The sequence below is a fragment of the Pseudorca crassidens genome, chromosome 2 (assembly GCF_039906515.1).
Source record: "Pseudorca crassidens isolate mPseCra1 chromosome 2, mPseCra1.hap1, whole genome shotgun sequence".
Lineage (NCBI taxonomy): Eukaryota > Metazoa > Chordata > Mammalia > Artiodactyla > Delphinidae > Pseudorca > Pseudorca crassidens.
This window is the reverse complement of record NC_090297.1, coordinates 110,799,155-110,826,730: the sequence shown is the minus strand read 5'-3', so window position 1 is coordinate 110,826,730 and position 27,576 is coordinate 110,799,155. Positions and strand designations below refer to the sequence as shown.

The following is a 27,576-nucleotide window of genomic DNA, read 5'->3' as shown; positions in this document are numbered from 1 at the left end:
TGATGGGCAGTGAGCAACAGTATCAAGACATTGGACTTGGATAGGACTAATTAACTAGGCAATATGTTTTGTCAGGTAAAGAACAGAAATTTACTTAGAAGTGTGGCAGGGGAAAGTCTAGGAGAGTAGTATATGTATATATAGAAGTGAAACTGTCTTTTGGAAGATTGGGACAGAGTAACTTGGTTAGGAGGGCAGAGTGGAGGGGGCCAGGTAGTAAGTAATAGTGGAAGGTATTGTACTGCAAGAAGGCTTATCAGATTTATATGATAAATTGATTCAGCAAGAAGCCAGCTGAGAAGCTGTTCTCTCCTGCTGTAAGGGTCTTAAGGTCCTTCTCTGTTGATGCTCTGTGTTGTTATTTTCCCACTCTAAATCTTAGTCACAGAAATCATTTTAGGGGCTCTTGGTGCCTTGGTGTTAATTACCCATATATGTGTATCTGATACATAATTTTCTCTAATGTGACCCCAGGGGGTGGCAGTTGCATGGTATATCCCCTTGCCTCCTTGACCTACAAACCCAAATGAAAAATGGGGAGCCAAAACTTAGCTGACCACCTAGAATAGCGTGGGGATATTGTATGGGGGTTGAGGCTTCTTGCTTTAGAAATGGGAAGATGTTTACATAGAGAATAATCATCAAAAGTCTCCATCTAGTAAGAAGGCTGAATAATCCTGAAATAGCAGAAATGAATCAGCTCTGCTGTTGAAGTTAAAATTGTGTAGCATTTGCTCAGTCTCATTTGCTCCATTGTCCACTACCAAAGTAGCATGCAAATGAAGGGCTCAGTTATTCACTTAACAGGTAATCATTGAGTGATTTTTTTTTTAAGTGCCAGGAACTTATCTCAGAACTGGGGATATAGCAGTGAACAAAGTAGACAAATCCTTCACTCCATAGTGTTTATAAGTTAGTAGAGGAAGAAGGAAGACAATAACCAAATGCATACTATGTCAGAAAAATAAATCAGGATTTGGGTGAAAGGGTTAATGTGCCTTTGTTTTCAGTGTAGATCAATTTAAGTGGGACCCGTAATATTCTACCTAAGAATGGCTTAAGACAAGTTCTGTGTCATACATGTAAGTTTTGCACCTTTAATTTGTAGAAGTAAGTCTTGACTAACAGAAAGTTGATAAAAGTGAAATGTGATTTCTTTGGATCCCAGCTTCCTTCTTTGTAGGCTTGATGTTTTGTAACAGCTTTAGTGATATTTGTAGTAATCTGCCAGTGTCTTCTATAGTTGTGTCAGGTTTATTTCTAACCTATGGTTGATAATATTGCTAGATATATTGTAATATAATAAACATTTAAGGGTATGATCTGTCCTGTGTCTTTTTGTCTTATACAGAGATAAGGGTGGTCTCTCTTGGTTACCTGTTATCGAAACCTCCTTTTAATGAGAAATAGTTAATAGAGCTCAGATATGCACATTGATGCATACTCTTCTCAAGCCCTTGTCCACAGTCTTTTCTGTTGCATCAAATGTTGAATTCCAGAGGTTGTTACCTCTAGGACTGTATGGAAGCAACTTCTAAGATGATCCAATAAAATGGTACATTCAGAGATAATTTTACTCTTTGTAGCATCTAACATATTCTGTAGCCATTTTGTTTTTCCTTAAGGGCTTTTACCCCCATTTGAGGAATTCGTTTTGCAGTTTGGTTTGTATGTGTTTAAGTTCCTTTAGGGAACTAAAATAGAGAGGTTCCATCCTAGGGAAGTGTGGAGTTAATTGTTGGGAATAATTGGCAGTAGGAAGCATTAGATAGCTTGGAAGGAGCTCAGCTATCTGGTTTGCATTAGGGTAGTTTGGAGATGTGCAGAACAGAACCATTGCTCTGTGATCTTTGCCAGGACCTGGAAGTACAATTTGCTTCCAGTTTGGTGGAAGTCAAATGGCCATTCATTCAGCTTACATTTGCAAGTAGTGGGCATGAGCCTACTAATCTCAGAAGCTCCATTGAGATAGAATTTATCGGTATGGTTATGTTTATCCCTTTAATGTAAAGAATTTTCATAAAAGAAATTTTATTAGACCTACTCTTTGTGGAATAAATATCTAGCTAGGCTGCTACTTATAACATTCTCCCTTCTCTGTTATGAGTAATGTAGTATACAGAGCTATGAATATCCTTGAGGGATATTCTGGAGAAATTTTTGTGAAGCCAAAAACTTTTGTAAGACTCTCCTAAAGCTTACAAATCACTGCTGTTTCCCTTTCATGCCCACCTCCCAGCTCTTGTTTCCTCAAAGTGAGGTTACCCTCACAGTCCACTGAATTCAAATACCTCTGGTTTTACTAGTCTGATTATGAGAGTGTGTATATGGTAAATATTTAGTTGGTGTGTGTGCTACTACTTTCATATGTTGTACCTATGGCAGACAATAATTGAATAAAAGTCTTTACTGATGGAACAGAATGTTACAGTTGCAGCGAGCGGGGGCTACTCTTCCTTGCGGTGCGCGGGCTTCTCATCGTGATGGCTTCTCTTGTTGTGGAGCACGGGCTCTAGGCGCGCGGGCTTCAGTAGTTGTGGCACATAGGCTCAGTAGTTGTGGCTTGCGGGCTCTAGAGTGCAGGCTCAGTAGTTGTGGTGCATGGGCTTAGTTGTTCTGTGGCATGTGGGATCTTCCCAGACCAGGGCTCCAACCCGTGTCCCCTGCATTGGCAGGTGGATTCTTAGCCACTGTGCCACCAGGGAAGTCCCAGACAAGTTTATTTAGTCCAAGTCTCAATTACTTCTTTCACAGGATAGGGATAATGCGGACTTCATAGGAATGTTTTGAGAATTAAATGAAGTGTTGTTTCTGTGTTTCTTAGCCCACAGTTTTGATATTTAGCCTCGCTCAAATGTTATTCTCCTTTCTCCTATATCCCCTGCCCCTTTGCTCCCAGTACACACCATGTTACTTCTCTTCCTGTTGAAGTGCACTTTCCCCCAACTGTTTTCAGATTTGTGTGATGAATATATCACTCAAAAAATGATTTGTCTGAGAAGAGGCTCTCCTGAGTATGTGTGTATGAAATGTACCTAAGAGATCATGTTTTTCAGAGCAGTGTGAAAGATCACAACTGTTCAAAACTCTTCTTTCCTACCGCCCATTATTATTAGTGCCCTGGTATAAAACATGAAAAAAAAATTTGTTGTTTTCTTCTTTTAAGTATTATTTTTATAATATTCCTAAGGAAAGCCTACATTTTCTCTACTTTGCCCAAATAAAAATGGAGTGTTATAGATAAGCTCTGAAGGAGGTTGGAAAAATGTGGCTAACTCCTATTCCTTTATTTAATTATATACTCCCTAGGTTACTTACTTCCCGGTTTCTTTTGTGAAAGTTTAAGGCAGTCATTCTTCAACTATATAGAGTGATAATAATCACCAGGAAAATATGATAAAATGCAGATTCCTTGGCTCCTCACTGAGAAATTCCAGTTCATTACTTTGAAATGGCCCTGGGAGGATACATTTTAAACACATATCTGAAGTAATTCTGATGTAGGGTCTAAAATGATACTTAGAGAAACATGGATTTAAAGTAAAAGAAAAATGACAAAATTAAATTTATTGAGTTCCATCCATGAGTGACACATTGGTCTACATTACCCTTTTTAGTGATACTTCTCCAAACCTTCAAAAAAAACAAATTTTGAGACTTCCCTAGTGGCGCAGTGGTTAAGAATCTGCCTGCCAATGCCGGGGACACACGTTCTATCCCTGGTCTTGGAAGATCCACATGCCACAAAACAGCTAGGCCTGTGCGCCCCAACTACTGAGCCTGTGCTCTAGAGGCCGCAAGCCACAACTACTGAAGCCCGCGTGCCACAACTCCTGAAGCCCGTGCGCCTAGCGCCTGTGCTCCGCAGCAAGAGAAGCCACCGCAACGAGAAGCCCATGCAACCACATAGAAGAGTAGCCCCCGCTCACTGCAACTAAAGAAAGCCTGCACGCAGCAATGAAGACCCAACGTTGCCAAAAATAAATTAATTAAAAAAAATTTTTTTTGTTTGGTTTTCTAATATAGCATGGACCAATACTTTTGTACATATAGTGAGATGAATTACTGGAAAAGGGGGATAAAAAAAGATATCCAAATACAACCCCAGTATTTTGTATTGTTAGATTCAACAGGCATAAAATTACTCTGTCAAATTAAAATAAAAGTTTCTTAATGTTTACTCGCAACCTCTATGCTTATTCTTATTGCAGAGTGGTAACAAACAGTTCATGGACCAGCACCAGTCTGTGGACCACAGTTTGAGTAGCATTGCTCTTCAGAAAATGAAGATGAGTTTGTGTTAACTGGCAAGCTAGAAACCTAGTCTCTTCTACAAATCCCAGGAAGCCTGATTTCTTCATCTATAAAACTGAGACAGTTTTACTACTCTGCCTATCTTATATGGATGTTATCTTCATATAAAGTGTAATGTATGTAAAAGTACATCGCAAACTAAAAAAACTAATGTAAGTTACATTAATCATCAGAAACATTTATTGAACATTTATTATTGTTCAGGGACTTTTTCAGCAACTAGGGATATAGAGATACTACAAGGAGCTTACTATTCAGTTATATATTTGTCACATAAGGTTGGCAGTATGCTGAGCTGACAAAATTCCAGCTTCATAAACATTTTCCTAGACTTGTGCAGTCTTTTTCTGAACTCAAGTAGCATACTTATATTTTTTAAATATGTAAGTTTGGAATGTTTCTTTGTAATGCCTGAGATAAAAACTTTTTGAAAGTACGTAACGTATTTCTCTAATAGATTGGAAACATTTTGGAGGCAGGCCCTCTTTTGAATTGAAGCTTCTTATCCTTCTCATGTATGGGTCCTGTGCTCTTAATCCTGGAGCAGATTACCCCTTCTCCCAACTGGCTCCCAGTCTCAGGCTTGCTGCCCAATACCATACCCTTTCTCTCCTCTGACTACCTCCTGTTCTTAGAGTGTTTGCAGAAGATAGAGTTCCTTTAACAGGAATTTTTGACTGCCTTTTATGAACAGGTTAGGTGCAAGAGATAAGAAAATGAATAATACGTAAGGTTCCTGACCTCTGGGAGCTCACAGTTTTTTTTAAGGGAAAAGGACAAGTAATTCAATAATGAGACACGTACTGACATGTTCAAAATGGTTTGAGAACACATGGGAAGAAAAAACTGCCTAGGGGAACAGGGAAGTTTTCATAGATAGGATGACCATCTAATTTTGAGACACTGTTAAAGGTGAAAGGAATATTGTTAATCAGGAGGGGACACCAGGTATAAATTGGGACTGTCCCATGCAAACTAGGACATATTTCACCCTATTCATAAATGTCTCTATGTAGTCTTAAAGTAAGAGTTGGAGGATTTACTAGGGAAAGAAAATAGCACATAGAAAAGCTTGGAAGCAAGAAAGAATATGTAGGTGTGCCTAGCGCATGAGATACTTGAGGGCAGGAGTAGTAGAAGATAAGGTTGCAAAGGTAAATTGGGATGAGCTGATGTAGGGACCTGTGTGCTAGTATTGTAGATAATGGGAAGTGTTTGATATTAAGGATGGGATGATAAGATTAGATTTTTTTTTTTTTAAGATCACTTTACTGGCTATATGGAAGATGAAGCGGGGGACACCTTAGATACTGAGACCACAAGATCTTTTAAAATATTTGCTATAGATTAAGAGAGAAAAGATGATATTCTGAATTACGGAATGGCAGGAAAGTTGGAAAGAATGGAGAGACTGTAGAGACATTTAGGTCTTTTAGAGATATTTAGACTTGTTGGGGGAAAAGGCACTTGGCTTCCAGGACACCAAGCTCTCCTGTTTTCTTCCTACCTCACAGACCACTCTTCAATCTTATTTGCTAGGTATTTTCTTCAATTTATAAATGTTGGAGTACCCCAGAGCTCAGCCCTCATACCATCTCTCTGTTTACATTCACTCCTTAAATGATTTTGTCTACCCCCGTGACTTTAAATTCTGTCTATATGTTTATGACTCCTGAATATGTATCCTCAGCCAAACATTTCCTCTTAACTCTAGATTGTGTCTAATAGGCATTTCGAACTTAACATGTTAGAAATACACTTTTCGTTTTTCACTCTAAACATGCTGTTATTCACCATTTTCATAAAAGGCATCATCATTCATGATAAAGCCCTGGAGTCATCCTTGACTGCCTTCTTTTTCATACTTCACATCCAGTACACCAACATTTCTGTTGGCTCTTCTTTCAAGGTATATCCTGATACTTGGTTTGGCCGCAGGATTACCTCTCCTACCTCTTTTCTTGCCACTCTCCCTCTTGGATATGGCACTTCATCTTTACCTTTTTACTGTTTCTAGCATAATACTAAGCACCATTCTGTCTCAAGCAGCATTCTTGCTTTTTTCTGTACCAGTTATATTCTCTCCCATATATATGCATAGCTCACTTTCCACTTAAGTCAGGATTTAACTCAAATGTTATCTTTTTAGATAGGACTTTCCCAACTATGCTTTTTTATTTATTTTTTTTGGCTGCATTGGGTCTTAGTTGCAGCACGCGGGATCTTTGTGGAGGCATGCAGGATCTTTCGTTGCGGTGCACCAGCGCTTTGTTTTGGCATGGGGGCTTCTCTCTGGTTGTGGCGCACAGGCTCAGTAGTTGTAGCACAAAGGCTTTCTAGTGGTGCTTGGGCTCTAGAGCACACAGGCTTAGTTGCCCTGAAGCATATGGGATCTTAGTTCCCCGACCAGAGATCGAACCCGAGTCCCCTGCACTGGAAGGTGGATTCTTAACCATTGGACCACCAGGGAAGTCCCCCAACTGTGCTTTTAAGAATAGTCTCTTCCCCTGATCTGACGCTCTATCCCCTTTTCATGCTTAAATATTTTCAAGGTACTTATCACTGCTTTACCTGCCCGTATTATTTGTTTATTGTTTCTTTTCCCCACTAGAATGTTAAGTCCATGAGTGCCTAGAAAATGCTAATAATAAATATTAGGCATTTCATAAATATTGTATTTCATGGAATCTAAGATGCCTTTGATATTTGTTTTTAAATTGAACTGTAGTTGATTTACAATGTTGTGTTACTTTCTGGTATACAGCAGAGTGATTCAGTTATACATATATATGTATTCTTTTTCATATTCTTTTCCATTATGGTTTATTACAGGATATTGAATATAGTTCCCTGTGCTATACAGTCGGACCTCGTTTATCTATTTTATTTAATTAATTTATTTTTAAAAATTTATTAATTTTATTTATTTTTGGTTGCATTGGGTCTTTGTTGCTGCGCACGGCTTTTCTCTAGCTGCGGCGAGCAGGGGCTACTCTTCGTTGCGGTGCATGGGCTTCTCATTGTGGTGACTTCTCTTGTTGCGGAGCACAGGCTGTAGGTGCACGGGCTCAGTAGTTGTGGCACTCGGGCTCAGTAGTTGTGGTGCACGGGCTTAGTTGCTCCAAGGCATGTGGGATCTTCCCGGACCAGGGCTCGAACCTGTGTCCCCTGCATAGGCAGGTGGATTCTTAACCACTGCGCCACCAGGGAAGCCCCTACCTATTTTATATATAATAGTTTGTATCTGCTAATCCCAAACTCCTAATCTCTCCCTCCCCCACCCCCTTTCCCCTTTGTTAACCATAAGTTTTCTATGTCTGTGAGTCTGTTTTCTGTTTTGTAAATAAGTTCATTTGTGTCATACTTTAGATTCCACATGTAAGTGATACCATATGGTATTTGTCTTTCTCTGACTTACTATCTCTAGGTCCATCCTTGTTGCTGCAAACGTGAAGATGCCATTGGTTTTAAGATGTGTCAATATTTTATGAACCAATAAGGAAGAAGAAATACTGTCAGTTGTTAGATGCCATTGATTGTAAGATATGCCCTGATATCAGAGGTTAAAATAGAGGAAATTATGTATATTAGAATCTATGAAAAAATTATTTGAATGAAGTAGGAAGGAGTCATCTCACATGACTTTAGGGTTTCTAACTTGATTAAAGGAATGATGGTATCTATTATAAACATGGAATACAAGAGAAAGAATAAGATTGATAGAGGAAAGGATACCTCCTCACATTGTGTAACTCATGTGGCAGAAGCAAGAAGAATCTTGCAAGAAGTGGGAAGAAGTCAACTATCTAGTCTGAGACTTAGATTCGATTCTTTTTTTTTTTTTTTGCGGTACGCGGGCCTCTCACTGTTGTGGCCCCTCCCATTGTGGAGCACAGGCTCTGGACACGCAGGCTCAGCGGCCATGGCTCACGGGCCCAGCCGCTCCGCCGCATGTGGGATCTTCCCGGACCGGACACAAACCCGTGTCCCCTGCATCGGCAGGCAGACTCCCAACCACTGCGCCACCAGGGAAGCCCTTAGATTCTATTCTTGAAGTCATCCATATCATAGCACTCTTATTACTAGGTCACTTCTTCTCGGAGGGTAAACACATCTCCAGATTTCTCAACTACTGTATGATCCTTGAATTCATCCTTGAATTACTTGTATTTCTTACTACTGTGTACATACTCGGTACTTCAGAACTGTTTGAATGATTTCAGGAAAATCTTCACTTGATCCCTTCATTGAGATGGAGGTTCTCATTTCCTCCAGCCTTCTTTCTGTGTTGTTGGATTGTCTGATTTGGAGTTATTTAAAATATTACATGGGTGTGAACAGGTCTTGGTAGACCTGTAGCTGATTGATGCCTCCCAGTGGCAGAAAGCAAACCAGGAATTGCCTCTTCTTAAAATGTTAGAAGGGGTGATGTTTCAGCACTTCCTGTTTATAATTGTCATAAGGATTTATTTACTAGGATTATCCCATTCTGAACCCCATAGACTTCTGTAGTCTGAATTCTCCCTCTATCACTTTTTTTCCTTTTTACCTTTTATTCAAGTCCTTTTTGGACTTGAATAGATGAATATAGTGGACTTGGTGATTAATCTTTACATATTTTATTAACATGAAAATTTTATCACTTGCAACGAGTTTTATTAGTGTCTACAGTTGAAAAGGGAATCTTTGTTCTATGAAAGGACACTGTAGCAAAGGCAAGCCAGAGCTGTGTGTGTGTATATATATGTATATATATATATTATTTTATTTTATTATTTTTTGTGTGTGGTACGTGGGCCTCTCACTGTTGTGGCCTCTCCCGTTGCGGAGCACAGGCTCCGGATGCACAGGCTCAGCCGCCATGGCTCACGGGCCCAGCTGCTCCGCGGCACGTGGGATCTTCCCCGGCCAGGGCATGAACCCGTGTCCCCTGCATTGGCAGGCGGACTCTCAACCACTGCGCCACCAGGGAAGCCCCTATATATTTTTTTTAAGTTATATTTATAAAAATATTATAAAGCTACTGTTCCTTTTTAAATATAAAAGCAAGACATAAGGAGTCCAGATTTCTCATCTGATGTGTCTTTTTTCCAAGGCAGTTAGTAGGACCGTGATAACTAACGCGGAATGATCTCACTTTTCAGGTGGGACCCTGTCATCTACATGTAAAGAGCAACTTAATCCCTTACAGACCCAGCTGCTAACCATATCCACAGTATCGGGAAGTCTACATGCACTTCACCTTAATAGTGCTGCTCTATTGAATGTCACACACTGTCCGTATTAAATATATCCACATTACTGTTTTCTGTAGCCAGGTTAAAGGCCTCCTTTTGAAAAAGGAGTCTGTTCTGTTCTGCTTATCTTTTTTTTTTAAATTAAAACAATCTTTAAACTTTTCAATTTTTTAAAACTTTGAAAATGTTTAAATATGTAGAAAAAATGTGAAGAATAGTACAATGAAAAGCTATGTTACTATCTTGAGTCAACAGTGAATGTTTTGCCTCATTGATAGGTAGTAACATATACATATTTTTGCTGAATCATTTCAAAGTAAGCTTTAGACATTACCTCTGAATACTTAAGATTCAAGTGTTAGGCAGAATAATGCCCGTTCCCCCAAGATGTCTATCGCCTAATCCCCAGAACCAATGAATATGTTCAGTTTCATGGGAAAGGGAAATTAAGACAGCAGATGGCGTTAAGGTTGCTAATCAGCTAACCTTAAAATATGGATATTATTCTGGACTATCCAGGTGGGCCCAGTGTAATCACATGGATGCTTAAAATGGAAAAAGGCAAAAGAGAGAAAGATGGCAACATGAGGAGTGGGCCCAACATTGATGGCTTTGAAGATGGGGAAATGGCCACGAGCCAAGGAAAGCAGGTGGTCTCTAGCTGGAAAAGGCACAAAAATAGATACTCCTCTAGAGACTCCAGGAGAAATTAAAAGAGTCCCGGCTGATGCCCTGAATTTGGTCCAGTGAGACCCATTTCAGACTTCCGACTTCCAGACTGTAGGATAATAAATTTGTACTGTTCAAACCACTAAGTTTGTGGTAATTTGCTTCCCCAAACAAGAAAGACAATTTTCTATTCAACCACAATACCATTATGACACCTAACAAGATTAATAGTAATTCCCTAATATTATCTAATACCCAGTCCATTTGAAATTTCCCCAGTTGTTCCTCATAATATCTTTTTGTAGATTTTCTTTTTAAACCAAGATCTAGTCAAGTATCATACCTTGCATTTGGTATGTCTCTAAGTGTCTCTTAATTTAGAACAGTCTGCAGTGCCGCCCCCCCCCCTTTTTTTTTTTTTTGGCGGTATGTGGGCCTCTCACTGTTGTGGCCTCTCCGGACGCGCAGGCTCAGCGGCCGTGGCTCACGGGCCCAGCCGCTCCGCGGCACGTGGGATCTTCCCGGACCAGGGCACAAACCCGTGTCCCCTGCATCGGCAGGCAGACTCTCAACCACTGCGCCACCAGGGAAGCCCTGCCGCCCCCCTTTTAATATCAACTTTTTAAGAGACCAGACTAGTCTATTTGCAACATGTTCTTCATTGTAGATTTGTTAGATTGTTTCCATATGGTATCATTTAGCTTGTTCTCGGACTCTGTATGTCCCGTAAACTGGACTTCAGTGTAAAGTTTATATGTTTTTGGCAAAAATACTCATGGAAGATGCTGTGTACTTCATAATGCATCACATCAGGAGGCACATAATATCTGATTGTCTCACTGTTTACACTGCCAGGTTTGGTCCCTGGGTTAAGGTGATAGCAAGATCTTTCTGTTGTTAAGGTGTGTTTTTCCCTTTGCAGTTAGTAGTCTTTGGTGTTGTTTTGTTTATTTTAAGCTGGGTGGCCTATCTGCTCTGAAAGGATACTGAGCTAGTTATTATGAAAATAAATTTTGAACTTCCAGACCATCGTTTTGACTCTGGAGTATAGCAGACCATATAACTAAAACCGTTTGCAATTCCATTGCAAAACACCACCTAGTGATGCTGGATAAAATATTGTAAAACAAACTTTTTTTTTTGTTTTAAAACACATAGCTGAGCCTGAAAGAAGTAAGGAAAATTCTCAGGAACCACATGAATGAAAGGGAACTGAAAATGAGCAGTGTGCATGTGACTTAATGCTGTGGCAGTTCTGGGGGCTTTTCTAGTTTCAGTAACCAAAAGACGCGGTCTTTTTTTTTTTCTTGGCCGCACCGCGAGGCGTGCAGGATATTAGTTCCCGACCGGGGGCCCCTGCAGTGGAAGTGCAGAGTCTTAACCACTGGACCACCAGGGAGGTCCCTAAAAGACTTGGTCTTAATGCTCATGAGGAGTCCATAGACAAAGTTTAGGCCTGTATGGAACAGAGGTAGAGATGAGAATCCCCTTATAAAGCCAAGATCCTTAAAGACTCATGTTCAGGGAAGGGAGGTGACCATAAAAAAGTCCATCCCCTAGTTCGAGGAAACAAGAAAACTTTTCGGTCTCAGCTTAGGCTCTGACTAGGGGTGGGTGGGAATCTCCCCTGAAAACTTAAGTATGAGGCTACTTTCATATGGATTTAAATTATTTTTGTCTGAGATCCCCAAGCTGAGAAATAAATATAAAAAATTATTCGGAATGCTTTATATCCTTGCAGTAACTGGCAGAAGCACGTGAAAAACTGCTCTGGAGGAACAGGTCCACAATGCAAACCACACAGGATTCCTACAGATAAAGTCCCAATGAAGACAAGGTGCTCTTAAAAAAAAGACAAAAAGCACAAGAAAACAATTCATTTACCATGAACAAGAGTCACAGATACAATAAGCAGCAGGAATTGAAAACTTCAGATAATCGAGCCATTGGCTATAGTCCATAAAATAAATGTATTTATTAAATACAAAGATTTGAGAAGAAAAAGTACTTTGGAGACAGATTTGAAAAAATATCTTGAATATCTTAAAAAGTACAGATTATGGTCTTCTATTCAGCAGGTATTTATCTAGTACATATTATGGGCCAGGCACTGAAAAAACTCTCTCAAGGAGCTTATATTTTAGTGGGTGGGAAACAGACCAACATATATAAACATAATAGGCCAGGCAGTTGTAATTACCAAGAAGAAGAATAAAGTTTTATAAGGGGGTGACAGAGTAATGATGAAAGGTGCTGTGTTTTTATCGTTTGTTTGTTTTCCCTAATAGATGCATTAGGAAAAGGCTCCCTGAGATACGAAGGAAATAAGGGAACAAGCCACATGGCTATCAGGGGAGATCAAGGAGACTAAACTGACTGGAAAGGGAGTTTATGGGAGAGTATTGGGAGATATAAAGTCAGATGGTAGTGGACCAGATTATGTAGGGCCTTATAGGCTATGATAAAGACTTGCAGTGCTGTTCTGGTTACTATTGCTGTGCAACAAGTTAGTTACCCCAAAACTTAGTAACTTAAAACAGCTGTTTTATTATGCTCTTGGATTCTGTGGGTCAGTAATTCATTCAGGTTGGGCACAGTGGTGATTGCTTGTTTCTGCTCTAGTGAATGGTGCTGTAGCTGGGAAGATGCAGAAGTGGGGAAGATGTATTAGTGGGGGGCTGGAATCATCTGAGGGTTCATTCACTTACATGTCTGGTGCCCTGGGCTGAGATGACTTGAAGAGTAGGCCTGTCAACTGAAGTGTCTACATGTGACTTCTCCCTGAGGCTTTGCTTCTTCACACTATGGCAGCCTCAAGGTAGTTGTACCTCTTAGAAAGCAGTTCGAACGGTCTCCAGACTTCAGTGTTCCAGAGGATAAGGCAAAAGCTGCATTGCTTTTTATAACCCAGTGGCAGAAGTCACCCAACATCACTTCTGCTATACTCTACAGGTTGAAGCAGTCATAAACCCACCTAGATTCAAGGGAAGGGGACACAGATTCCCCACCACCACCACCACCACCTCTTGATATGAGGAATTTCAAAGAATTTGGGGTGACAGTGTTTGTAAACCACTACAGATGCCATTAAAAAGCATTTTGAGCAAAGGAGTGATACGATCTCACTTAAATTTTAGAAAGATCACTCTTGTTTCTCTGTGGAACATAGACTGAGAAGGGCAAGAGCAGAAGCAGAGTTTAAAAAAGTTACAATAGTCTGGGCAGGAGATGACAATAGCTTGGACTAGAATAATAACATGACAGTGGTGATAAGATGTCAGATTTGAAATATATTTGGAAAGGAGTACTGACAGAATTTACAGATGGAATGCATGTAGGGTGTGAGAAAGAGAAACCAAGAATGACTCCAAAGAGTTTGATTTAAGCAATTGGTTGAATGGCAGTGTCGTTTACTGAGGTGGGAAGCACTAGGGGAAGAAAAAGTTTTCATCCCAGGAGTTCAGAAATTCAGTTTTGGACATAAATTCATAAAATGCCTGTTAGACATCCAAATGGAGATAACAGTTAGGCAGTTGAATATATAAAGAGAATTTTAGAGGAGAGGTGAGGTCCAGGAATATAAATTTCGGAATTAGCATATAGTTGCTCTTTAAAGCCATAGGAATATATGAGATTATGTAGAGAGTGAGTGCAAATAAAGAAAAGGTACATGATTGAGCCCAAGGGCATGCATACAGTTAGAATTAGGAATATCAGTAGAAACTAGTGAAGGGGAGAGTAAGAATAAATGGTCATGAAGACATACAGATGGGGAAGTTCCCTGGAGGCCTAATGGTTAGGATTCTGGTCTTTCACTGCGGTGGCATGGATTCATTTCCCTGGTTGGGGAACTGAGACGTGCGGCCAAAAAAAAAAAAAAGACATTACAGATGGCCAACAGGTACATGAAAAGGTGTTCATCATCACTAATCATCAGGGAAATGCAAATCAAAACCACAGTGAGGGTTTCCCTGGTGACGCAGTGGTTAAGAATCCGCCTGCCAATGCAGGGGACACGGATTCGAGCCCTGGTCCAGGAAGATCCCACATGCCTTGGAGCAACTAAGCCCGTGCGCCACAACTACTGAGCCTGCGCTCTAGAGCCCGTAAGCCACAACTACTGAGCCCTCATGCCACAACTACTGAAGCCCGCAAGCCTAGAGCCCGTGCTCCGCAACAAGAGAAGCCACCACAGTGAGAAGCCCACGCACCGCAACGAAGAGTAGCCGCCGCTCGCCGCAGCTAGAGAAAGCCCACGCACAGCAACGAAGACCCAACACAACCAAAAATAAATTAAAAACAAAAAAACCCCCCAAAAATAAGTGAGTTATCTCCTCACACTTGTTAGAATGGCTGTTATCAAAAAGACAAGAAGTTAGTGTTGGCGAGGATGGGGAAGTGGGAATCCTTGTGCACGGTTGGTGGTAATGTAAATTGGTGCAGCCATTTTGAAAAACAGTATGGAGGTTCCTCAAAAAAATTAAAACTAGAACTACCATATGATCCAACAGCTCCACTTGTGGATATTTATCTAAAGGAAACAAAAACACTAACTTGAAAAGATAATGTACCTTCATGTTTTTTGTGGCAGTATTTACAATAGCCAAGACATGGAAGCAACCTGAGTGTCCATCAGTGGATGAATAGGTAAAGAAAATGTGATATATATGTGTATACATACACACACAAAGTGGATTAGTCATTAAAAAGAAGGAAATCTTGCTATTTGTGACAACATGGATGGACCTTGAGGGCATTATGCTAAGTGAAATAAGTGAAACAGAGAAAGACAAATACTGTATGATCTTATATGTTGAATGTAAACAAAACAAAACAAAACAAAAAACCCCAACTCATGGATACAGAGGGCAGATTGGTGGTTGCCAGGGCGGCTGGGGGGAAATGGAGCAAAAATGGGTGACGGTGGTCAAAAGGTACAAACTTCCAGTTATAAAATAAATCATGGAGGTGTAATGTACAGCATGGTGACTATAGTTAATAACACTTTTTCTAAAAATTGAAGTATAGTTGATTTACAATATTGTGTTTCAGGTGTACAGCAAAGTGATTCAGTTACATATATACTTTCAGATTATTTTGCATTACAGTTTATTATAAGATACTGAATATAGTTCTGTGCTATACAGTAAATCCTTGTTGCTTATCTGTTTTACCTATAGTAGAACTATGTATATAGTTTTCAGACAAAATAAGCTTTGAGACCATAATTAGGGGAACTTTTTAAGATACAAATAAATATAAATTGTAAAGGAGAACATTGATAAAGGAAATTTAAAATGACTGAAAAAGTCTTTATTTCATCTTTGTTTTTAAATGGTATTTTTTTGATAGGTATGGTATTTTAGATTGTCAGATTTTTTTCTTTCAGTATTTTAAGGATGTTGCTGTCTTCTCTTTTGCATTGTTTCCAGCAAGAAATTTGATGTTATCCTTATCTTTACATGTAATCATGTTTTTTTTTGATGTGGACCATTTTTCTTAAGTCTTTATTGAATTTGTTACAATATTGCTTGTTTTTTTATTGTTTTTGTTTGTTTATACTGAAGGTTCTTATTAGTCATCAATTTTATACACATCAGTGTATACATGTCAATCCCAATCACCCAATTCAGCACACCACCATCCCCACCCCACCACGGCTTTCCCCCCTTGGTGTCCAAACGTTTGTTCTCTACATCTGTGTCTCAACTTCTGCCCTGCAAACCGGTTCATCTGTACCATTTTTCTAGGTTCCGCATAAATGCGTTAATATACGATATTTGTCTTTCTCTTTCTGACTTACTTCACTCTGTATGACAGTCTCTAGATCCATCCATGTCTCAACAAATGACTCAATTTCGTTCCTTTTTATGGCTGAGTAATATTCTATTGTATATATGTACCACTACTTATTTGCTTCTGTTTTATGTTTTGTTTTTTTGGCCGTGAGGCATGTGGGATCTTAGCTCCCAGACCAGGGATCAAACCCACACCCCCTGCATTGGAAGGCAAAGGCTTAACCACTGGACAGCTAAGGAAGTCCCTTTATAGTAGTTTTGAGCAATTTGATTATGACGTCCCTTGGTGTAGTTTTTATCATGTTTCTTGTGCTTCAGGTTTGTTGAAGTTCTTGGATTTGTAGGTTTATAGTTTTCATCATTTATTCATTTTGACTGTTATTTCTTTTCTTCTCTTTATTCTTTTGGCTGTGTTGGGTCTTAGTTGCTGCGCACGGGCTTTCTCTAGTTGTGGCGAGCAGGAGCTACTCTTTTTTTTTTTTTTTTTTGTGGTACGCAGGCCTCTCACTGTTGTGGCCTCTCCCGTTGCGGAGCATCGGCAGCCATCTTTCTGCAGTTCTTACTTCTATGGTACTCTGTCCTTTTTGAAATCTAGCTGCCTTTGTCTCACTATACGCTTACACCCTCATCTCCCTCTCTTTGTTTTTTGTTTGTTTGTTTTGCAATATGTTGGCCTCTCACTGTTGTGGCCTCTCCCGTTGCGGAGCACAGGCTCCAGATGACGCGCAGGCTCAGCGGCCGTGGCTCACGGGCCCAGCCACTCCGCAGCATGTGGGATCTTCCCGGACCGGAGCACGAACCCGTGTCCCCGCATCGGCAGGCGGACTCTCAACCACTGCGCCACCAGGGAAGCCCCATCGCCCTCTCTTGAACTCAGGAGTCTGCCTGGCTCTGCCTCATTTCCCCCTCCCCACATTATGTCCTAGAAACTCTCCTATGGCAGAGTTCCCTGGCAGTCCAGTGGTTAAGGCTCTGCACTTCCACTGCGGGGGGTGCGGGTTCCATTCCTGGTCAGGGAACTATGATCCCACGTGCCATGAGGCCAAAATATAAATAAATAAAAGGGTTTTTTTTTTTTAAAAAAAAAAGTAACTCTCCTATGGCAAAAACAAGTGCAGTTGTAGAGCTCACCTCATTTGTTTCCTGTCCCTCTGGGATCACTATCCTTTGTTGCCTGATGTCCAGTGTCTTGAAAACCTTGTTTCATATATTTTGTCTGGAGGTTTTTTGTTATTTCAGGTGAGAGGGCAAATCTGTCCTGTGTTACAGAATCTTGGCCAGAAGTGGAAATCACAGCATTGGTTTAAACATCAACATATTGGTGCCTAAATGTTGAATTGGAGAATGATTACTGAATCAAATATTTTTGCTGTGGAGTTCTACACAGCAGTTAAAACAAATGAATTGGTGCTTCATGTATTTACTTGGATAAATTTTAAATATTAAAAAATTAAACATTGAAAAGCAAAATGAAAAAGGATACATACAAGAGCTACTTTTTTTTTTTTTTTGGCTTTGCCGGGTCTTAGTTCAATATGCGGGAATCTCTTAGCTGCGGCATGTGGAATCCCAGCTGCAGCATGTGGGATCTAGTTCCCTGACCAGGGATCAAACCCAGGTCCCCTGCACTGGGAGCGCGGAGCCCTAGCCACTTGACGGCCAGGGAAGTCTCCCAAGAGCTACTTTTAAAAATACATGAACTAGGGAATTGTTTAGGTGTGGTGCGGCCTAAACAAACAAACAAATAAATAAATACTATACTATGTACTATTTATGGATACATATATATGTAATAGAATGATAACAAATCCATCATAATGCCTTTCTCTGGGAAGGGAAGAAGGGAGGATAGAGAATGGTTTGGTGGGGAAGTGACACAGAGTGCTTCAACTGTATCTGTAAAGTTTAATTCACTAAAAATAAATTAGTATTTCTCTAATGTGATTAAATGAGGGAATAAATATAAAGGGCCTTGTACATTGCCTAGTAAATAAAAGGCAGCTCAGTAGATACTAATTCATTTTACTCACCTCTATCCCTCCTCTTCCCTCTCAGAATCTTCTAAAAGTTTTCGCTGCAGACCTGTATTTTGATTTGGGGCTAACAATGAGTCAAAAACTTGACAAGCATGAATCAAAGCTTTGTCACCATCTGGCCATTCTTGTTTTTTACAACAGTCAACAGTAAATTTAAAGCTGGACATTTTTCTCCTGTAAATTGTTGGACACAATTAACTACTCTTCTTTAATTTGTTGACATGTCATGCTTTCCTAGTTTTCCACCAGCTCTCTTAGTTTCCTCTGACCAGCCAATCCTTAAATGTAGGTACTGCCCAAGGTTCTATCCTTGGCTCTTTTCCTTCTGAGTATATATTCATTTCTTTTTCTGGACAGTTTCACTCATCCCTGTACATTACTTCAATTACCTCCTTTACCTGTTCAAATATTTATCTCCAGCTCTGGCCTGAACTCTGGCTCTCTTTGTGTGCCTCGTATCCACCTGTTTATTGGATATCTCCACTTTGATTTCATTTCAGCACTTCTGACAGTTATCTATTCTTTAGGATATTTTCAGTTTAGGTAACAGAAAACCGAGTTCATACTGGCTTAAACATTAAAGGAATTTATTGGTCTGTGTAACAGGACTAGCTTCAAAGTAGTTTGATCTGATGGCACAGCTGTGTAATTAGCTCTCCTCTCAGTATTCTACTGTGCACAGTGTCTGCTTTATCTGCAAGCTGCCTTCCCTCATGGTCACAAGGTGGCTGCCAAAGCAACACACCAGTGTTACATATTTTCTCATTCAGAGGAAGATAATAGAATTGATAGGACTTGGTGACTTAGATTTAAGAGTCTGGAAAAGTCAAAGATGATTTCCAGGCTTCTAACTTTTGCCTCTGGATGAATTGAATTCTCTTCATTATGAGGAAGAAAAGCAGGATATAGGGAAGGCAGAGGAAATGTAACATCTAAGTACTTTAGTTATATGCACGTCTGTCTCCTATCAGAATGAAATTGTTAAAGACAGTGACCTGGTCTTTTTTCACCTTTACTCCTAGTACCTAACCCTGAACTTGTCACATAGTATATATGTAATGTCTGGGGGGGAATGGATGTGTTAGATGCATGTGCAAATACATGAATACACAACACTGCTTCTTAAGATTCTCTCTCTCTGAGTAGCGAGATGTACTGTGTAATAGATTTTTTTTTTTGAAATAGCTGTAAAATGTATAATAGATTTTTGAAGTGAGCTAGACCTGCGTTGGAATTCGAGATTCACTATCCAAAGCTTTGCAGTCTTGGGGTACTTGATTTGACACTTTTTCCCACCTCTAAAGTAGAAATAGTACCACTTAGTAACTTGTTGAGGTAATTTAAATAAGAATACATAATAAAGTGCCTAGTAGCTAGTAGCATGTTTGACTTTTAAGTAGGTACTTAAGAAATATTAGTTATTATTTGCAGCCCAGAAGAAACAGAAAAGTTGGATTAGGCATTAAAAGGCAACATACAACATTCATTTTACAGAATTTTTGTTTTACTTTTTGGAGAGGAATTTGTGTGTGACAAACTTACATTGAATATTATTTTTGCAACTTCATTGGAGTATAATTTAAGTGTATGATTCAGTGATTTTTTTTTTTAAGTAATTAATTAATTTATTTTTTGGCTGTGTTGGGTCTTCGTTTCTGTGCGAGGGCTTTCTCTAGTTGCGGCAAGCGGGGGCCACTCTTCATCGCGGTACGCGGGCCTCTCACTATCGCGGCCTCCCTTGTTGTGGAACACAGGCTCCAGGCGCGCAGGCTCAGTAGTTGTGGCTCACGGGCCCAGCTGCTCTGTGGCATGTGGGATCTTCCCAGACCAGGGCTCGAACCCGTGTCCCCTGAATTGGCAGGCAGATTCTCAACCACTGTGCCACCAGGGAAGCCCTGATTTTTTTTTTTTTAAAGTAAATGTGCAGGGACTTCCCTGGTGGTCCAGTGGTTAAGACTCCACGCTTCCAATGCAGGGGGTGTGGGTTCAGTCCCTGGTCAGGGAACTAAGATCCCACATGACTCGTGGCGCAGACAATAAATAAATAGATAGATAGATAGATAGATAGATAGATAGAGTTGTGCAGCTGTCACTACAATCAAGTTTTAGATCATCCCCAAAAGATCACTTTTGCCCATTTTTAATCAGTCTCTGTTACATTGGATTTTTTTTATTGTGGCAAAATATACATAAAATAAAATTAACTATTTTAAACATTTTAAAGTGTACAGTTCAGCTTTGAGTACTTTCACAATGTGCAGCCATCACTACTATCCATTTAAGAACTTTTTCTTCATCACAGAGACATGCGATGTTCCCATTAAATAATAACTCCTTACTACCTTCTCTCCACCCCCAGCCACTGATGGACTCTATTCTGCTTTTTCTCTATGAATATGCCTATTTTAGGTACCTTATATAAGTGGAACCATAAAATAGTTGTCCTTCTGACTAAGTAAAGTCAGTGTCTGGCTGACTTTACTTAGTATGATTGTTTTCAAGATTCATCCATATTTCATTGGATTTTGAAGCAGGCATGGCTATGAGTACATAAAGTTGGGCCAGTAAAGTCAAGAGTGGGCAACGAAATTTTGGTCAGAGTTCTCAAGCCATCTATTGAGAAAGGACATTCAAATATCTGGTTCTGGTTTCTCCCAACTTCCAGTGTCCCCATTTATGTCATTATAATAAAGGGGAAATTTTTTGAACTGATTTCAGCTACTCATATAACTATCAGTTGAAGAAGCCAAGCTAATGATGGCATCCCAAATTCCATTCAGCTCCAGGTTGTTGAATTTTGTCATTTTGTCATATACTTTCAGTGCTCATAAATATAATTTATCTCAAAACTTAGAACACTGTATTGTGTTAATATACACTCGTATATTTTGCTGTGTACTTTTCTAAAGTACTTTTTTCATCTAGGTATATAATTAGTTGAGTGACAGACTTTTTACCATCTGCAACTCCTCATGGTATTCTCAATCATACTCTCAATATGAGGTGTTGATCAAATTACCCAAGACATTGTTATTGTGGAATTAGGGCTTAACTTTTGATGTTCTGTAGCATTCAACTTTCCAGTCACTCCATCTGGGGGTATTTTTCAGAGGTAAACCACTTCAGAAGTAACACATGTCAAAATAAGAAATCTTTGGGGATCCTGCAGCTAAAGAATGTTTATATATGCTATAATATGTTTCATATCTATAGCTGTTAAAAGGGAATTAAGAGGATATGGAGAAATTGGAACCCTCATTGCAGCCATTTTGGAAAACAGCGTAACAGTTCTTCAAGATGTTAAAGAGAGTTACCTTAGGACCCCGCAGTTCTACTCACAGTTATATATCCAAGGGAATTGAAAACATGTGTTCATACAAAAACTTGTATAAATGCTATAAAGTTCATAGCATTATTCATAATAGTAAAAAGTGGGGGACTTCCCTGGCTGCCCCAGTGGTTAAAACTGTGCTTCCATTGTAGGGGCATGGGTTTGATCCCTGGTTGGGGAACTAGGATCCCACCTGCCACATGGTGTGGCCAAAAAAAAAAAAAGGGAAACAAACCAAATGTCTATAAATTGATAAATGAATAAACAAAATATTATATATTCATACAATGGAATATCATTAGGCCATAAAAAAATGAAGTAATGGTATATGCTACAACATGAATGAACCTTAAAAACATAATGCTAGTGGGATAGGGAGGGTGAAAGGGAGATGCAAGAGGGAGGAGATATGGGGATATATGTATATGTATAGCTGATTCACTTTGTTATAAAGCAGAAACTAACATACCATTGTAAAGCAATTATATTCCAATAAAGATGTTAAAAAAAAAACAAAACATGGGCTTCCCTGGTGGCACAGTGGTTGGGAGTCCGCCTGCCGATGCAGGGGACATGGGTTCGTGCCTTGGTCCGGGAAGATCCCACGTGCTGCAGAGCGGCTGGGCCTGTGATCCGTGGCCGCTGAGCCTGCGTGTCCGGAGCCTGTGCTCCTCAACCGGAGAGGCACAACAGTGAAAGGCCTGCGTACCGCAAAAAAAGTCCAAAAAATGGGCGGAAGACCTAAATAGATATTTCACCGAGGAAGACATACACAAATGGCCAAGAGGCATGTGAAGAGATACTCAACATCACTAATTATTAGAGAAATGCAAGTCAAAACTACAATGAGGTATCACCTCACGCCGGTCAGAATGGCCATTATCAAAAATGCTAGAAACAATAAATGCTGGAAAGGGTGTGGTGAAAAGGGAACCTTCCTACACTGTTGGTGGGAATGTAATGTGATACAACCACTATGGAAAACAGTATGGAGGTTCCTTAAAAAACTAAAAATAGACCTACCATATGACCCAGCAATCCCACTGGGCATATACCCTGAGAAAATGATAATTCAAAAAGAGTCACGTACCACAGTGTTCATTGCAGCTCTATTTACAATAGCCAGGACATGGAAGCAACCTAAGTGTCCGTCGACAGATGAATGGGTAAAGAAGATGTGGCACATATATACAGTGGAATATTTCTCAGCCATAAAAAGAAACCAAATTGAGTTATTTGTAGTGAGGTGGATGGACCTAGAGTCTGTCATACAGAGTGAAGTAAGTCAGAAAGAGAAAAACAAATACTGTATGCTAACACATATATATGGAATCTTAAAAAAAAAAAGTTACTGATGAACCTAGTTGCAGGGCAGGAATAAAGAATTAGACATAGAGAATGGACTTGATGACATGGGGTGGGAGGGCGAAGCTGGGGTGAAGTGAGAGTATCATCGACGTATATATACTACTGAATGTAAAATAGTTGGCTGGTGGGAGGCAGCAGCATAGCCCAGGGAGATCAGCTCGGTGCTTTGCAGTGACCTAGAGGGGTGGGATAGGGAGGATGGGAGGGAGGCTCAAGAGGGAGGGGTTATGGGGACATACGTATGCATATGGCTGATTCGCTTTGTTGTACAACAGAACCTAACACAGTATTGTGAAGCAATTATACTCCAATAAAGAGCTCTTAAAAAAAAAAGTCCAAAATAGGCAAATTTAGAGACAGAAAGTAAATTAGTGGGGAATAGAGGTGAAGGGGGAAGAGAGTGACTGCTAATGGGTATGGGTTTTTTTAAGGAGGAGATAATGAAAATGTTCTAATACTGATGTGGTGATGGTTGCACAACTCTGTGGATATACTGAAAACCACTAAATCATACACTTTATTTATTTATTTTTTTAACATCTTTATTGGGGTATAATTGCTTTACAATGGTGTATTAGTTTCTGCTTTATAACAAAGTGAATCAGTCATACATAAACATATGTTCCCATATGTCTTCCCTGTTGCGTCTCCCTCCCTCCCACCCTCCCTATCCCACCCCTCCAGGCTGTCACAAAGCACCGAGCCAATATCCCTGTGCCATGCGGCTGCTTCCCACTAGCTATCTACCTTACTGAAATCATACACTTTAAATAGGTGAACTGTATGATATGTGAATTATATCTCAACAAAACTGTTCTTTAAAAAAGAGAAAGAGGGCTTCCCTGGTGGCGCAGTGGTTGAGAGTCCGCCTGCCGATGCAGGGGACGTGGGTTCATGCCCCGGTCCGGGAAGATCCCACATGCCACAGAGCGGCTGGGCCCATGAGCCATGGCCGCTGAGCCTGCGCGTCCGGAGCATGTCCTCTGCAACGGGAGAGGCCACAGCAGTGAGAGGCCCGCGTACCCCCGCCAAAAAAAAAAAGAGAGAGAATTAAGAAACATTACCTGAAAATTCAGAGATCTGAGTTCTGACTTTTCTCTGGTCTCCAAAAGGTCTGTTTCCTCTTGCTGGAAATTCTTTTGTTGGTTACTGTTTTTCCTCATTATAACTAGAAGAAAATCAGATAGCTCTTATTTTACTCTGCACTACAGGAAGGAAGATGTCTCAAGTGTATACATGTTTTTCTTCGCAAGAGCACCAATTAACATTGGTAATCTTCTCTGTCTTACTACTTGAATCTATGAATTATCAAGCCTGATCTTGTATCTTAGGTGTAGTAGTCATATCCTGAGGGTATAGGAATTAAATTTCATTGAGCCCTCTTCCAAGTGCCCACTTCTACAGATGGAATTGAGGCTTGGGGCGGTAAAGTAACTTATTAAATATTTGACCTTGTAAAAGTAGCAGTTTGAACCTATGTTTTGATGACTCAAAAATTTTTCTTTCCAGTGTCACATTGCTTTTTCCTACCAGGAAGATAACCCTGGATTTAAAAAGTGCTGGTGAAATTGTGTGTCTAGATTTTGTTAGTGTAAGAAATCAAAATGAGAAGGACAAATGATTATTAGCTTGTCTGTAATAATTTTGCTGTATGAGTAAAGAAAATATTACCTTTTATCAGCCTGAGTTCTTCATTAACCAAAGCCAAGATACTGAATTTATATAGAATTGAGGGCAGATAAATGGGCCCCTCTGACCCTCGCTGTATGCAGACAACTGAGGCTTCCTGTTAGATGCCCTTGGTCTCCATCAGTAATATAGGCCAATTAAAGATATGCATGAGTGACCTGAGGAACTTCCCATTCATAAAAGAGTCTTCTCCAGGAGAAGAATTTGGTATGAGAATTAAAACCAAAGCATCTGACTTTTGAGCATGCATGTACAGAAAGCCAGTCACAAAAGAATGTTTACTTTTTTGAGAGATGTAGGCTCTTAATGGACTATCCAGGTGAGCATGGTATTTGGTTTCAGGCATCTATACAGTAAGAGCCTCAGTGACTGGAAAGCTTTTGAAGTTTACTTTCACTGCTGAGGTTGAGAGATGAAATCTCCTTTAATATAGATCATCTAGGAAGTTATAGGGTAGAATGTTAGCTCATTTAATGTTGACCTTCCATGTATATCCCTATGATTCTTCTTTCCTTATGGACTATTTAAGGGCCTTTATTCTGATAAACCACTTGTATATTTCTTTCCATAGGATGGATAGAATGACAGAGGATGCTCTTCGCCTGAATCTGTTGAAGCGGAGCTTGGACCCAGCTGATGAGCGAGATGATGTCCTGGCTAAGCGACTCAAAATGGAGGGGCATGAGGCCATGGAACGTCTGAAAATGTTGGCACTGCTCAAACGGAAGGATTTGGCAAATCTTGAAGTGCCACATGAGTTACCCACCAAACAGGATGGCAGTGGTGTCAAGGGCTATGAAGAGAAGCTCAATGGGAATCTCAGGCCTCATGGAGACAACAGGACTGCTGGAAGGCCAGGCAAAGAAAACATCAATGATGAGCCTGTGGATATGAGTGCTAGACGGAGGTATGGCTTGGTTCAGCTGCCTCCATAGATAGGGTCTCATCATAAACTAAGCCTATGAAAAATGAATGACTTCCAATGAGAGGAGGGTGTTTTTCAACTTAAAGCTTCTTGAATGAAGACGTACCTGTGCTATCTGGCTTGACCGTGAATTCCTCTTGTTTCTAGATGAAACTAGGTGCCTCCAAAAATTATTACCCTTAAGATAAAGTGGCCATTTCTGGATAAAGGAGGCACTAAGAGTTGATACCCCAGTTAGAAGCGAGTTAATATACACTTTCACTCTAATCTTATGGCCATTTTAGGAGGAAGAACAGTCTTTTCTTCAGATCATCCCAAGAGTTTTAGGGATGTGTTTATTATGGAGACCCAGCTTTTATTACATCAAAGAGCATGGGCCTGTCTTTTCTTGTGTTAACAAGGAACTTTATATGCTAATCCTCTACATTCTTACTTCATTTGTGCCACATTCCCCAAGCCCCATATGTGCATACACATTCACTTATATGAGTACCCTCATGCTTGTGCTCTTTCATACACACAGCACACAAGCACATGTTTTCACAGGTCTTGGTCAAGGTTGAGTACTTGGAACTGTGGAGAACACAATATAAAGAGGTACCTAGAACTGGCTGAGGTTAGAGTCTACCTGAACAATGAATCATAGTATAGACAACCCTAGTTCTAAGAACATTCAGTTTATTCATGGTTCAGAAACACCTGATAGACATGAGAATTACTCTTCACTGTTCAATTGCCCTCCAGTTGACCTTGCTGACTTTGTCCTAGGACTGATCTAAAGCAGGATCCTTAAGAAGCTGGACTGATGCAGAAAGAAGAAAAAAGGAAGGAATGGTTTACAATCTTACTTGGGTTTCTTTCTCTACCTTTTAATGTTTACTTATTAGTATTGTCCCAGAATTATTTTTTTAAACCACACCCAGTAGGGGAACATTGTTCTTGGTAATAGCATTAAAACCCTTAGGAAACTTCAGGTAAGTTCTCTAGTGGTTGTGGAAGAAGAGAAAAATTCTTGGGAGCTATACATAGTATCGGCAGAGTATTATGAAAGTAGATTAATCCTTAGATCCTTTTAGAAAAAAAGAAAAGTGGGTGAATGAGATAATGCACCTGAGTAACCCACTTGCCCCATAATCACCCTTAACCTTCTGGGGCAAATGACTAATCCTACTTCATTGGGGACAATGAAGAGGAGAAATGTTAGGTGGATTCCTTACATGCACATTGGAACTGAAAATGTGTTTTTCGTAGAAACATTGTTACACATTTTGATAAGATCTCAGTTCTGTTGGAATTACAGTGTATCACAGATAAATTCTGTATTGAAAAGAGTACCCTGAAAACTCTACCAGTGTGTTTAATTTTATTAGAGGAATGAACTTTTGAAACTTGATTCTTTGGAAACTGGGAACTGTTTTTAATGGTCTCCAGGAAAAGAGGCTTGATGTAAACCATCTAGATCCCCATTCTGCGTGAAAAAATGGGCCCTATCTCCCCTGTCGTTCTTCTTCCCTTTCACCAGACCAGATATACTGACAGCTATTTCCACTTAGCCTCAAGCTTATTGTAAGAATGAACTAGACTGATAGATTGCTCAGCATGGAGAACAATGGTTTATTTGATGTGGATAAAAAAGGAGGAGGGAATTGGAATTTAAAAGCAGAAAGAAGGAAGGGCTCTTGACGTGATAGCCATAATTGCCTAAATATCTTTTTTTTTTTTGCCGTCAGTTGGGCAAGTTATGATATCTGTGAAATAAGATATGCATGAAACCAACACTGCTTATGTTTTGGAATGCTGTCGGGACGTGGCAGTTTTCTTTCTGGTTTTGTTTTTACTACCTGGATAAGGATTAGGAGTTTTATAATTTCTGGGAATTTGCCAGTCTGAGTCACAAAATGATGTCAGCAGCAAGTCTGGCTTTTAATATTATCTAATTGGTAGGGTTTCATACTTAAGAACACCAAATATTGTAAATCATATATGTGTTTGGGAAAGTAGCAAAATAATTTCTGTCTCCGGAAAAGCTTAATAAATGAGGCCAGAATTCCAGGTCAAAAGTTAAAAAAAAAAAATTGAAGAATGAAACTTGACTTGGGCTTTGCCTTACCTGTGCTATCTATCTAATGTGAGTCTCATTATATCTGGGAATAAAATATCATTTAGGGTTTTCTCAGATACTACTTCCTTATAAATGTCGCTCAATTCC

At 39.9% G+C, this 27,576-nt stretch overlaps 1 protein-coding gene across 6 annotated transcripts in view; it reads left to right on the top strand.

Moving 5' to 3' along the window:
- GATAD2B (GATA zinc finger domain containing 2B) overlaps positions 1-27,576 on the top strand; it is an 82,539-nt gene that overhangs the window by 42,770 nt on the left and 12,193 nt on the right. For 3 of the 6 annotated variants that reach the window (XM_067727882.1, XM_067727880.1, XM_067727879.1), the window contains one exon: positions 25,014-25,349. In XM_067727882.1, the coding sequence (XP_067583983.1) occupies positions 25,015-25,349 (335 nt within the window). In that variant the 5' untranslated portion in view covers position 25,014. Of the gene's footprint in view, positions 1-12,038; positions 12,058-14,848; positions 14,868-25,013; positions 25,350-27,576 lie in introns of those variants that run through there. The other 3 variants (XM_067727878.1, XM_067727876.1, XM_067727877.1) reach the window with 2 other exon arrangements.